At 36.5% G+C, this 12,603-nt stretch overlaps 1 protein-coding gene across 1 annotated transcript; it reads left to right on the top strand.

Annotated features, from left to right (window-relative positions):
* Positions 1 to 9,019: 9,019 nt before the first annotated feature.
* LOC108599323 lies at positions 9,020 to 10,094 on the top strand. The gene is made up of 2 exons (XM_017986126.1): positions 9,020 to 9,175; positions 9,230 to 10,094. Exons 1-2 carry the CDS (start codon positions 9,020 to 9,022, stop codon positions 9,878 to 9,880), a joined length of 807 nt encoding a protein of 268 aa, XP_017841615.1. The 3' UTR covers positions 9,881 to 10,094.
* Positions 10,095 to 12,603: the final 2,509 nt, after the last annotated feature.

Raw genomic sequence — 12,603 nt, 5'->3', positions numbered from 1 at the left:
ACCCACCTAGAGTGCCCCGGTGAATCAGTCCTTAAGTGATTTTTGATCTGGACTTCGCCCTGGACGCCAACTATCAACTTGTTGCCTGATTGCCATAGCGTTTCCCCAATAGTTGGGAGCCATAGGTCCAGATGGGTTGATGGGTTTAAGTACGGAATGGTAAAGCAGGACCTTATATTTAAGGCTGAGAGACGACCGAGCGTTGATAAAGCCAGTCTGGGAGTGCTTATTGGCTCTTTTAGTTTTTAGTTGCGTTGTCTTGGCTTCGATGTGCCCTACGCCATGATGGAGTCTTCTGTCGAGGTGGGTACTCCAAGATACCGGTCATTTTCGTTTTGCTTGGCGGAAGCTTGCTTGAACTATTGTTTAGTGTTGAGGGCGAGCCTTGGACAATTTGCCTGTTTAGGGGTAAACGTAACATGTTTGCTTTTTTGTTCGTTTACTTTTATTCGCCAATCAACGAATTTAATGGTTGTAAAACGTAGGGACTGGGCAGTAGTAACAAACATAATATGGAAAAATAACAGCAACGATACATAACAAATTTTTGATAAACGATGGAGATGTAATATCAAACAAAAAAAAAATGATTAAATGAATTACTGGACTAGAACTCGCGTTCTTTGCCTCCCACTTCCTTCATAGGACTCCTGGATGGGGTCTTTTTAGATTTCGTCTAGTCATTGGGTTTGCTAATGATGTCGCTAGGTGGTTTTATTTACTAATATTTACTCTCAATTTACGTATTATATTGTAAATGTTATTTTAATTTTGTGCTGTTCATTTTAATGTTTTGCTTAAATTAAATACTCTGCTTAAATTAGATGTACTTAAAATTGAAAATGTTTGAAGCAGAGCAATTAATTTGCCTTATGCTCTTAAGATATTTAGATTGAGCATACGTAACTTTTAATGAATGAATTATTAAAGTCTTCAGCTTAGCTTAAACTTTGCTGCAACTTTTGGAGTCCGTATGAATTGTGACAGATAATGCCAGCTCAATGCTGAAAGCATGTGAAATATTGAAAATACGAAATCTCATATTTTAAATCTAGTGGTACAGGATGGGTTAAAATTCGAAAAAGACGATTCTTTAAATAATAATTAATAATTTGGTGCAAGGAACGCCAACAAGGTGGAGCAGTTTCTACATTTTGATTGAGCGTAAATAAATAAATTAAGCCTATCCTAAAGTTTTTTCAACAAACAAATGCGGATATGGAATAAAATATCTGGCTTTTCCAAAAAAACAATTGGGTTCAACGAACATCTCTCTAATATACACAATTTGTCATGCGCAGCAAAAACCCCACGCACGGCTATTCACAAACACTATACACTCAAAACAGAGCTACACAAGCAGTCACAGACTAGAATTTTCTTATAGACGTCAGCAGCGCAACAACGCTGTCATAAATTATGTATATAATTCCATTAAAGTATATATAAGGTCATCGTAAAATATTGTGAGCGCGTTATTAATTTTTATTTGCATTTTTGACGGAAGAAAGTATTAGTAGCGGGATAGAAATTAAATAATAAATAGTAGATTATTTCTCGGTATATGAGCACCTAACAAATCAAATTTGGTCTGCTTCTAAGCTCTTTATAGTCTCTGACATCTGTCTGAGTTAATCAGTTAACATCCTTGACACAGTTTTGTTTTTCTACAATCAATAATTATATAATTTAGCTGAGGTTCATGCCCACGCCCTTCTTCTCCCTGTTATAAACATTTATTAAAGTTTATTCCAAATGGATAAATTTCATTTATTGATCCCTTTTTCTTTCATTTTTTATATATAGAATGGCCAGGTAGATTCTCTACCATGCCATATGTAGCAACTCTGCTACCCGCGAGTAATTGAAACATCTGTTCGTGCCTTATATACAAACTTTACCCAGAATGCACAGTCGATTTTCCTCAAGCCCACGATCATAACAGCAACTAAAGAACACAAGAACTGAGAGATGAGAATCTCGATAGTCTAAGTAAGGGAAATTCGCGCCTTTTGATATAAACACTCTGTGAACTCGAGTGATGAAAAAGGTTATAATAAGCTCCTAGAGAATGCATAGATAACGAATAAAATGATTATTCCTATACCATGTATCAATCAATATTTCCATTTACAAATGTATTTGTCACATGGCCCCACTTTAACCAAAAAGTATACATCTACATATACACGGGGACAAAGATACAACAAAAATGAAATGATTACATAAAAAAACTGTAAAATATAATATAACTTATACATTATATATTATTACCAATAGTCATCAAACAATAAAAATTAACACAAATACCAAAAGCTTAAGCAAAGGAGAATTTTCAATTGTTAATATAAGAAATTAATCATTAACACTACTGCTGAGAAAGTATATGTATATATACATTATGGGATCCTGTTACAATATGTGAACAACTTTTGGGTACCCAGATGCCAAATATGTAATTTAGATGGAATAGCTGATCCGTAAACTATGGGGATGGAGAACACTTAGAAATGAATATTGGGTATAAATTTGTTGTATGGATACTCATATGTTTTAGGATAAAATGGCTTTGCTATAAACTGTTAATTTCCCCTTTTACGACAACAGAATTGACAACAGAATTCAAACGAACTCATACGAGTAGGTTACCTGACTATATTCGGATTCATTTATTTTGCTTACTATAAACTGTTAAACAATAATGCCTCCAGGAAGCGGTCGAACTCATACGAGTTGGCAAAGCAATATTCGAACTTATTTAGTTTACATTCTGTTCTGTTCAGTTGCATACTTGAGGGATGAATTCGTCAAGCAGAAGGGGAAATTGCTTCAAGCGTGTGAGAAGCGGCGAAAGTTCGATGTAACATGTTGCATCTTATTGACTGCAAGCATATATATATACCTATTATATATATATATATATATATGTAAGATATTTGTAATGACGAAATATTGTGTTCAGGAAAATATATTATAAAATATAACTGGTCTGCTGTAAAAATTTATTTTATACGTTCAAGCTACAGGGAGAAATCGAACTGCAACATGTTTGATATGAACAAATTATGTATATGAAATTTTGCTGGAATCGAGAATTAAATTCCATATTTGCTTAATACTCTGATGTTATTTGCAATAATACTTTTGCACCATATACAATATAGGTTTGCAAAAATATCAAACTTGAAAGCTGAAAATGTTATTTGCTTTTGTACAAATGTGTGAGATGTGAGAAGTACCACGTGGTGGTGGTGCCGTTGAATCCGACCTTTTATCGGAATTAATTTGTTGCTTTTTGTTGCTTTTCTAATATTGAGTTTATTGCAGTTAGAGTGACTGTGTGTCAAATTTCCTTCTATATAACATGCTCATATATTCCACCTCTATCGGATGTTTCAATTTATAATTAACATTTTAATATTCAATTAATATCCTCTAAGCTCTCTGATAGAGATTATATATGTTTATTGAGAGATTTTAATTTATCAGATGTATTTGGTTGTTATACTAGCTCTCATGAGTTTGTAAATAGCATACTTTTTGTATCAGATCCGTCAGCTAGCACTGTTAGCACCTTTCACTCAACATTGAAACTGCTTATAGAGCTGCCTGGTCTAGAGCAAACTGTACACAGTACAGTAGCATCTGAGCCTCTTTGTTTTAGAAAAGCCGACTTTAATAAATTAAATAACTTTATTATAAATCAAGACTGGTCTTAATTTTTTTTTTTTTGCCAATATTAACTTAGAAATTACTTTATTTATTTTTTATGACACCTTTAATCATTTTTTTGAACAATGCGATCCTCGAAGGCAGCCTAGTAGCTCTAAAAAACCTCGATGGTTTACCCGAGAGTTAACTGGTTTAAAGAATTTAAAATCGCGAGACATTAAAAAATAAAAGTGTACAGGGAACAAAAATTAATTTTAAAAATTTTTTGTAATCATTTTCTTTTATCGCCGATTATTCATAGTTGACATTAAATAAATAAATAATAAATAAAAATAAATACAATTCTAAATAAATACTTTTCCATACGTTTGGCTTGTGGTGAGTATTAGAGCGCGTCATTCAATTATAAAATATATATTTAATTAAATATCTACATGTCAACAAACCGGATTGAGACCAAATTTGCATTTTTGAGTCATCAAATATCTTCTATCTTATACCAGATAAATTTATTATCCAATCAGCAGCTTATGCTTATACATAATACGATTTATTTATTATATATATAAAAAAAACACCCACACACACACAGTCACAGATGTAGAGAACTGCACCCAAAGGTGTGCTACAAATTATAATATCGTCAGCACACACAAACACAGATGTGTGTATAGAAATTGAATTTGACAACAAGAGAATGTTATTGTGGTGCGTTGAACGGTTAGGTTGGGGATTGCATGTGTGTAGTGCATTGTGCCGACATTAGCATCGACCAAAATTGGCAATTCAATTGTGCAACATAATTGGAATATTAAATGTTTACAAAATGCAATATACAAATGCATGTGCAATGCAGCGTTGCAAGGACACCAACAATTTGCACTTAAATGAATGGACATGGGCATAAATCAAACAATCATCCCCCAAAACCCACACCCAAACCTACAACGCTGCCCTCGAGCTGCTTGCTTGCCGTGTGCAGTTGGATGAACGGTTTCAATGATTTGCATTTGAAACAATGACAGCACTCTCTGATAGCATAAACAGCTGACAAGCTCCTGACCTAGTCACTGTTTGATTAACCAAAGTCCCCTTCCCAGTGTATCATACGGTGTGAATTAGGTGAGTCCCCATTGAGCATAGAGCATACAGCATTATGTTAAATTATGCCAATTTATTTTGGAACTAAACATTTGATTGTTGTTATTTTGATTGCTATAGGGTCTGCACCATTAAGTTATTTATACGACTATTATTCAGCAAAGTTAATTTGTCAACAATGTTTGCTCAGGTCACGTCAAGTTAATGCTAGTATTTAAGCCATTTACAAAAATAATAACAGCTTGTAGTATTGTTATAAATTTGAACACTTTAATATGCTGCTGTGGAAGTTGGCCAAAAATATATTTGTGCTGAAAATGGCATAAGCGCCACAATAAAATATACATGCTATAATGAACAGGCCATGCCCCATGGTTACGCCCACTCTTTGGCCACATGTGCAACTGACAAAAGCACAACAGCAACAAACACACCGAAGCTGAAAATCGGCTAAACTGGACGAGAAAATAAAAAAACAAAGGAACAGAATTTCAGAGCCAAGAAAGAGCTTCAGAAGCGCCTCGAACCAAATTGTTTGCACTGCCAACGTAAATAAAACGAGAAATATAAAAATGTTGGGACGCTTTGCTTAAGTTTGTTTATATTTTATATTTTTTAATTTTATTTTTATTTTTATTCCTTGTTGTTCTCTCTTATAGTTGTTGCATTTGTTTTTGTTTTTATTGTTGTTTTTGTATTTTTAGTTTTAGTTTTTGGCCCAGGAGCGTTTTCAAGTGCGGATATTTTATGAATTTTATACGCTGCTTGACCTGCCATCGCCATGGCTCCCTCTCTACCAGTATTAGCCTGCCCATCAGCAGTCTCAGTCTCTGCTGGGCACCACCCCTCGCCGCTGTTCGTTGCGCCTAGCTTTTTGGCCAAATGCTGCCATCGCTCCACTTACTCTTATTGTGTTTGTTTTGGGCTTCCGTTTTGGGCGCTGGCATCTTGTCGCATCTCTTGTTGCTCCAGTTGGTATCGCTTCACTTATTTTCTGGCCATTGTGTGGCTTGTTTACGCAGTGGGCGTAGGCACAGCCGCCCTAACTGCCCTCACAGCCCAATTTGCCACTGCGGGCCGACTCCCAGCCCCAAGTTAGTGACACTCAATTTAAATTTATGCCGGTTTATAATCATTGCCTGCCTGTCATAAAGCTGTGAAGTTTTTTACTCCCTCCTCCCAATGTTCTCGGCTCAGCCGTCGGTCTGTTTGCTTGCTAAAAGTGGGACCTGAGCTTCAGCTACTATTGCGACTGCGCCCCCATCCAAATTGTGTGAGCTCTGCAGCAGTTTACAGTTTTAAAATACTCAATTAAATGATTATACGGCTTTGAACTGAAGCAACCGCTCTCCATTGATGAGCATGAGCATTAGCCACTGTGTTTGTGATCGATACAGAGTTTTGAATAAGCAATGGACTAAATTGAAAGTAAGCCTGAGATATTTAGGCGTGAGCGACTAAATGTTAATTATTAACTAATCATGTCTGCATTGTTGCTGCATTAATTCTCATTACTCACTCTTAATTACATTACAGAGAGCCACTTAAGTAAATTTTCGTTTTAAATCAATGCCACAATGCGCACACAGGCACGTATGCATGTGTGTAATAGTATGTATGTGTATATACTTATTTACATGATTTGGCGAGACGCACGCCCATCAACTCACCCAGCCATGAATTGCGGCCAGTTGGCCACTCAGCGTTTAATGAGCAACAAATGTAATTTATTTATGGCGGCCACAGTCGCTGCCTTCGCCTCAGTTTCATTTACGGCATTCAGCCCACAAAGTGCTTCAAGTTTTCAGCACAATTACCATAAGCACACTCTCACGCATACTCACACACACACACACACACACAACACACACACACACACACACACACACACACATGCATTCGAAAGGAGTGTGGTATAGAGCGTGAGGTAGTCCAAAGATAGATGGACTGAGATAGATTGTGAAGAGAAATGCTCTGTAAATCGCTGGCCACTTTTAGCTGCTGTTTTCTCGATTGCGTTGACTTCTCTTTTGTTGTATATACATACATATGTGTGTGGCGCACAAAGTGTTGATATTTATGGATCATTTGCATATGTGTGCCAATGCTGAAGGGCAAAGCTGCACGCCTGCTGCTCCGGTATGGGCAGCGTTTTGTTTGGCAACAACACAATGGTAAAGCAAAGGCAAAAAAAAAATGGAAACTGGCGAGACAGTAAAGCATTTGCTGCCACTTCCGCAAACACACACACACATACATACATATATGGTATACATACATGCACACTTAGCAGAGGCCGAAAGAGATGGAGTATGTTGTATGCTATGAAACTATGGAGCTGCTTTTGAAAGTTGTCCAGTTGCGGTAAACATAAATTCTCGTTGACACGTTAATATTGTTCCCTTTTGGTTTTCTGTGAGCTGCTTGCCATGCCACAGACCCCTCTCTTGTCCCCACCGCACACATTACAGCTGCTATTGCTGCTGCTGCTGGTGCTGCTGCTGCAGTGTATGCAAGCAACTACCGCTGCTCTTTTGCTGAAAATGTCCAACAAAAGCTTAAAAACATTTAAAAGGGATTTATAGACGTTTGGGGAATATGCTAGCAGCGCCACCTAGCCATCCAGTATAAGTACGAGTTGTAGAGTAGCTGAGATCAGAGGAGGAACTAGAGCAAAAGCAGCAGCAGCAGCAGCAGCAATAGTAGCCGTAGCCGTTGCCCCAGCCACGTACATAGCAGCAGCCACAAAAGTCATTAAGCCAGACAAACAGACACAGAAACCGAGAAACCGAGACCGTCCAGTGGCCGAAAAACAATAACAATTTTCAAGCTCAAATCTAATTCATGATTTCATTACCAGGGCGCGCCATTTGTGAGAATTTGGCATTGCCAGAAAATCATTTCCTGTTTAGCACTCAATGCTGACTAAGCTGCTCAAGTTTGCATCAAGTCCAAGCACACCCCTTGACCCGAGTATCAGTAATTGTCTTTGGGCCTTTTTTACGGCACAAAGATAACAACCGAAAGTGTCACACTATCGATGAAATGAAAAGCCATTAAAGGAAATTACCCAACTTGACTTTGAGTTTCAATGGCGCATTAAAGAAGACAGAGTGTGACACACAACAATGCCCAAACGGTGTTGCTTGGGTGCTCAAGGTACTTACTAATCACTTAAAGGCGTTCCTCATACGCCGTGTGATACTATTAACTTTTATTAAAATTAAGCCAAATACTGAGCATTTTCTGGTAAATAAAACAATTGTCTTGTCTTCTTTGTTGACTAGTAAGTCCAGTTATTGTTTTATTTTGGAGGCTTAAATGAAAAAACTGGATGTAAACATTAAGCGTTAACTTAGTTACTTAGCTTTATAGAAATGAAAACGGTATGAAGTTTAAGTTGTATGCAACTTAGTGTAGGAGGCCCCATTAAAGTATATATATTCTTTGAGTCGCTCGACGAGCTGAGTCGATAAAGCCATGTCCGTCTGTCCGTCGGTCCGTCTGTATGAGCGTGTTTCTCAGTAACTCTAAGAGCTAGAGCAACCAAACTTGGTATGTAGGTGCTCCTATATCCAGGACACTAGGCGTCTTTATTTTTATTTTTTTATTTCCCTCCTCCCCCGCAATCGAAAAAAAACGATTACAAGCAGTACAAAAAATCTTTAAAAATCTTAAAAATGATGCGGATAAATAACTTAGGAATAATTTTCATTTCAATTTTCAATATTGACAGCGGGTGCACGTGCTGACGCTACAGCGAAAACGAGCTGTGACTCGTTAGCTGTTTTCTGTGTATGTGGTTGTGAGTGCATGCATGTGTTTGCTGCGATGCTCGTCAAAGTGTATTTAAAAGTTGGTGGCGCCCAACTTTAATTTGTCCACTTGTTAAGAAAAAAAAGTAAACATGAACCATGAAAAAATAAATATTTCTTGTGAAATAAATTAATTTAAATTATTATTGTTTGATTTAAAAAAAAAAAAAAAAAAAAAATAAAAATTATTATATATATTATTAAATTAGAAGTTAAACATATGAAGTAATTTAAAATTTTTATTATGAAAGTTGTAAGTAAAAATTTGTATTATAAAAATCAAAAAAATGCCCGGTTTTTATAGTAAAGGTTGAAAATAGAAATTATTTTTAAGTTTTGATATAGTTTGTATATCCGAGAAATCTGAAATGAAGGTTGAAAAGAGTTAAGTTCACCTTGACTCTTTAATCTAAGTGTGCCTTTGAAATAAAATGAATCAAGTGTTTTTGCTATGTGTTTCTCTGGAGCTAATAGCGTGTGCCATTTGCTTTGGAATACACATAGCTGGTTCCTCGTACTTGTCGGAGCCACTGCCGCACAATGTGATCTTTTGCGGGACCTTTGGTGGCTATATGTTGGTTTCGATTGTACGTATATATCGTTTAGTATCGGGCTATCGTACTTTGCTCTATCCGGAGCAGTTTATAAATGTGGTAGGTATGCTAATGCACTTCACGTGTGCTATATGTTCGCTCTATTATGCCGAGACGGACTTTCATTTGATATTCATGGGTCCACAACAGGAGCTGAGTCACATATTTTTTAGCTACTGCAAGATGCAGAGCGTGGCGAGCCTTGTAGCTGGTGCCACATATATGTTGCATGGCACACTTATATTGGATTTTATACTCATGACGCCACGCGATGAAGACAAAAGGCCCGTGGTAATTGTTGAGGAAGTAGAGGAGCTGGAGGACTCAATGAGCACAATGAATGCGGATTATCGCGATCACATCGCCCGCACCTCACCCCGGGTTTACTTCATAAGCAGACGCATCGATCACTGGTTTTGTGTACGCTTTAAATTCTTTCGCCAGCTGGCGCGAGGCCAGTGGCTAGCTACCAACGAGGACGTAAAAGAGCTAAGCGAAACTTTAGTCTCGGAGAAGTCCTTTAATCTTACTGCGGATAGCTCTACGCATGAAGAGCAATTAGTGCGGATTACTCAGATTCTCAATATCGAACAGGAGGAGACAATTTCCGTAGCTAGTGCCAAATCAGACGATGAAGGGACAGAGAAAGAGCCGCCGGCTATGAGCGAGAAGCCTTCGGAATCCGAGTTCAGACATTAAGCACATAATTTGTTGTTGGTTGAGTTTTAAATTGCTGAATGCATGTGGCTTGATTGGTCCACAGTTGAAACTAAAGTTATATTTGCTTATGCGATATGCATGGCTCAAATTGCAGTCACTTGCTCTCGTATTTGTATCCATTTTATGCATTTGACTGGCTAAATTACCAACTTGTCATGGAACTCCAGGCTTCAAAATTAGAAAAGCACTAGCATTTAAGCCAACTCTGAAATGCAAATGGAAATGCTCAAAGAAATATATGCACTCACGCAAACAAATATATGAAATTTATATTTGTGTATACATATATTTGTTGCATGAATTTTATATTGTGTATGTCTGCAAGTCAGGCCACAAAACGCTGTGATGACTGCATAAAATATTAAAAAATCTAATTTCCAAGTTGTCTCTTCTTCTGCTGGCACAGCTGGCACGCCCCCTCGAGCTTCTGCTTTGGCCAACTGGTGCCCCAGTAATTTGTATAAGCTTTTTAAAAAGCGCCAAATGCAAAAATCGCTGTCTGAATGTCCTTCTGTCAGTTCCCTCTGTCCCATTGTCCCTCTGTCCGTCCTCCATCTGTCTGTCTGTCAGTTAGTCGAAATCTCTCTGCAGCGCTGACAGGCGCTCTGACAAAATGAAATAAAAGTATGCATGTAAAATAAAATGTCAACGAGAACGCCATTTAAGGGGGCGCGTGCTGTAAACTGAGCAAGATTTATGTCAAGAAACCCAAAACAGCAACAGGGCCAGCAACAAAGGCCATTCTAAATGCTGTTTTATAGCTCTAGTCGCCTCTAGCTTCAGCTTCCGCTAAAGCTCAGTACACAGCAGCAGCAGCAAATATAATGCAAATCAAAAATGTAGCAAAGAGAAAAAACCAGCATAAAATGAAGTAAAATAAAATAAAACTCTAGTTGCCTTGGCTACCTGTTAATAACTGGACGAAGGAATTGGACAAGTAGTCTAGAAGGCCAATGACGTCCCAGTTGGCAGCTGACCAGAGATTAAAAAAGATTTCATGCAAATATAAACGTCCTGCTTAACATTACCTCAAGTCTAATCTAAATATATATAATTGTCTTTATGCAAATTAATTGAATGTTAGCTAAATGCTCTAAGACACGTAATGACACAAAAAATGATCTCTATTGCATGTTTAGTTCTGTATACATATTGTGTATATGCATGTATATTTGTATTAAATTTAATAATTGCTAACATATAATCAATTCTTTAATATAAAATAACATAATTATAGTAGTTATATTGCATGGGTACTTCTGTAATAAATGATATGACATGAGTTTCTCATGTCTCAATGATGAGACATGTAAAAATGGTTCCAAATAATTTCTTAAATAATAATACTGGGGCTTTGCATAAGGAACCTCTTAAAGCAATAAACAATTGAGCATTGGAGGTTAATCGCTCTTGTCTGGGCTATTAAGGAAATAATTCCTTTAATTTTAGATTCCGTCTTGGCATTTTCATTGCCACATTTCAAGTGCTAAATCAATATAATAATATTTTTTGAATGATTAAAATAATTTTTTTGTTTTTAATTTATTTATTTATTATATGGTAACTATGGACAGTCGACGGCATTTGAAAAAGGTTACAAAAAATTATTTAAAATAAATAAAACTAAATGTGCTTTTAAAAAAGAAGAGTAAAAAACGTACAATTATATATTGGGAGTGTAAATGCTTAAAAGACTATCGGCGATTTTGTTTGCTTCTCTTTTTTTTAACTTGTAGAATACTAATAATTGCTGAAAATCAACATCCTCCTGTTATTAAAAATAAAAATGTTTCCTATTATGATATTTTGTTCAATTTAAATTAAATCCATTGAGCTAGAAAGATACCCATCGCTTACTTTTGAAGCTGGAGGTAACTAATCTCTAAGTAGGAAAATACGTAAGTGAACATACATTCCCCTATATTTATTTGTCACCTTTAGATGTTATTTTAAAGAGTCAACAATTGATATAAACTGCAAAGATTTTTATACACTTTGACATTTTTATAATAAAGGGTACTATGAAGTTGTGAAAGTGTATGAAACAAGGAGAAGGAGGCGTGCCAGACCCCATATAGTGTATAGATTCGGGATCAGCGAGACATACTGAGTTGATATAGTCATGTCCGTTTGACCGTTCCTCCGTCCTGTGTCTCACCAACTATAAGAGCTAGAGCAGCCTCCCCAAATCAAAAAAAAAAAACATTAACACACCCATTATTTAACGGAAATATCTAAAATAAATAACTAAACCGCTTTGACATGTTCTCGACCGACTCAACTTTCAATATAGACAGCGGGGTGCGCTTGCTGGCGATCATTGAAAGCAGCAGCACGGGAAGGAGCAACACCAGCAGCCTATCAATGAGTGTGTGTATGTGTTTGTGGGTGCAAATGTTTATAAAGTTTGGTTGCGCCCAACTTTATTATGTCCGTTTGCTTTAACGTAGAACATGTTGCATTTGTTAACAATAAGTTATATTGTTCTAATTCATGTGAATAAATAAAATTTCTCAAAATAAAATGATCGAAAATTCAAATGTGTGTAATAATTTTGGGCAATGAAATATTACCAAGGTAAGGTGTGTTTAATCAAAAAACTCTTATTGATATCATGCTATCATGTTTTTTCCTTCGCATTTCAGAATATTGTACATCCGCTTTCAGCTGTTAAGGGCTTATAACAATAAGCTTGACTTTAC

The sequence above is a fragment of the Drosophila busckii genome, chromosome 3L (assembly GCF_011750605.1).
Source record: "Drosophila busckii strain San Diego stock center, stock number 13000-0081.31 chromosome 3L, ASM1175060v1, whole genome shotgun sequence".
Classification (NCBI taxonomy): domain Eukaryota; kingdom Metazoa; phylum Arthropoda; class Insecta; order Diptera; family Drosophilidae; genus Drosophila; species Drosophila busckii.
This window is presented reverse-complemented; position numbering and strand designations above follow the sequence as displayed.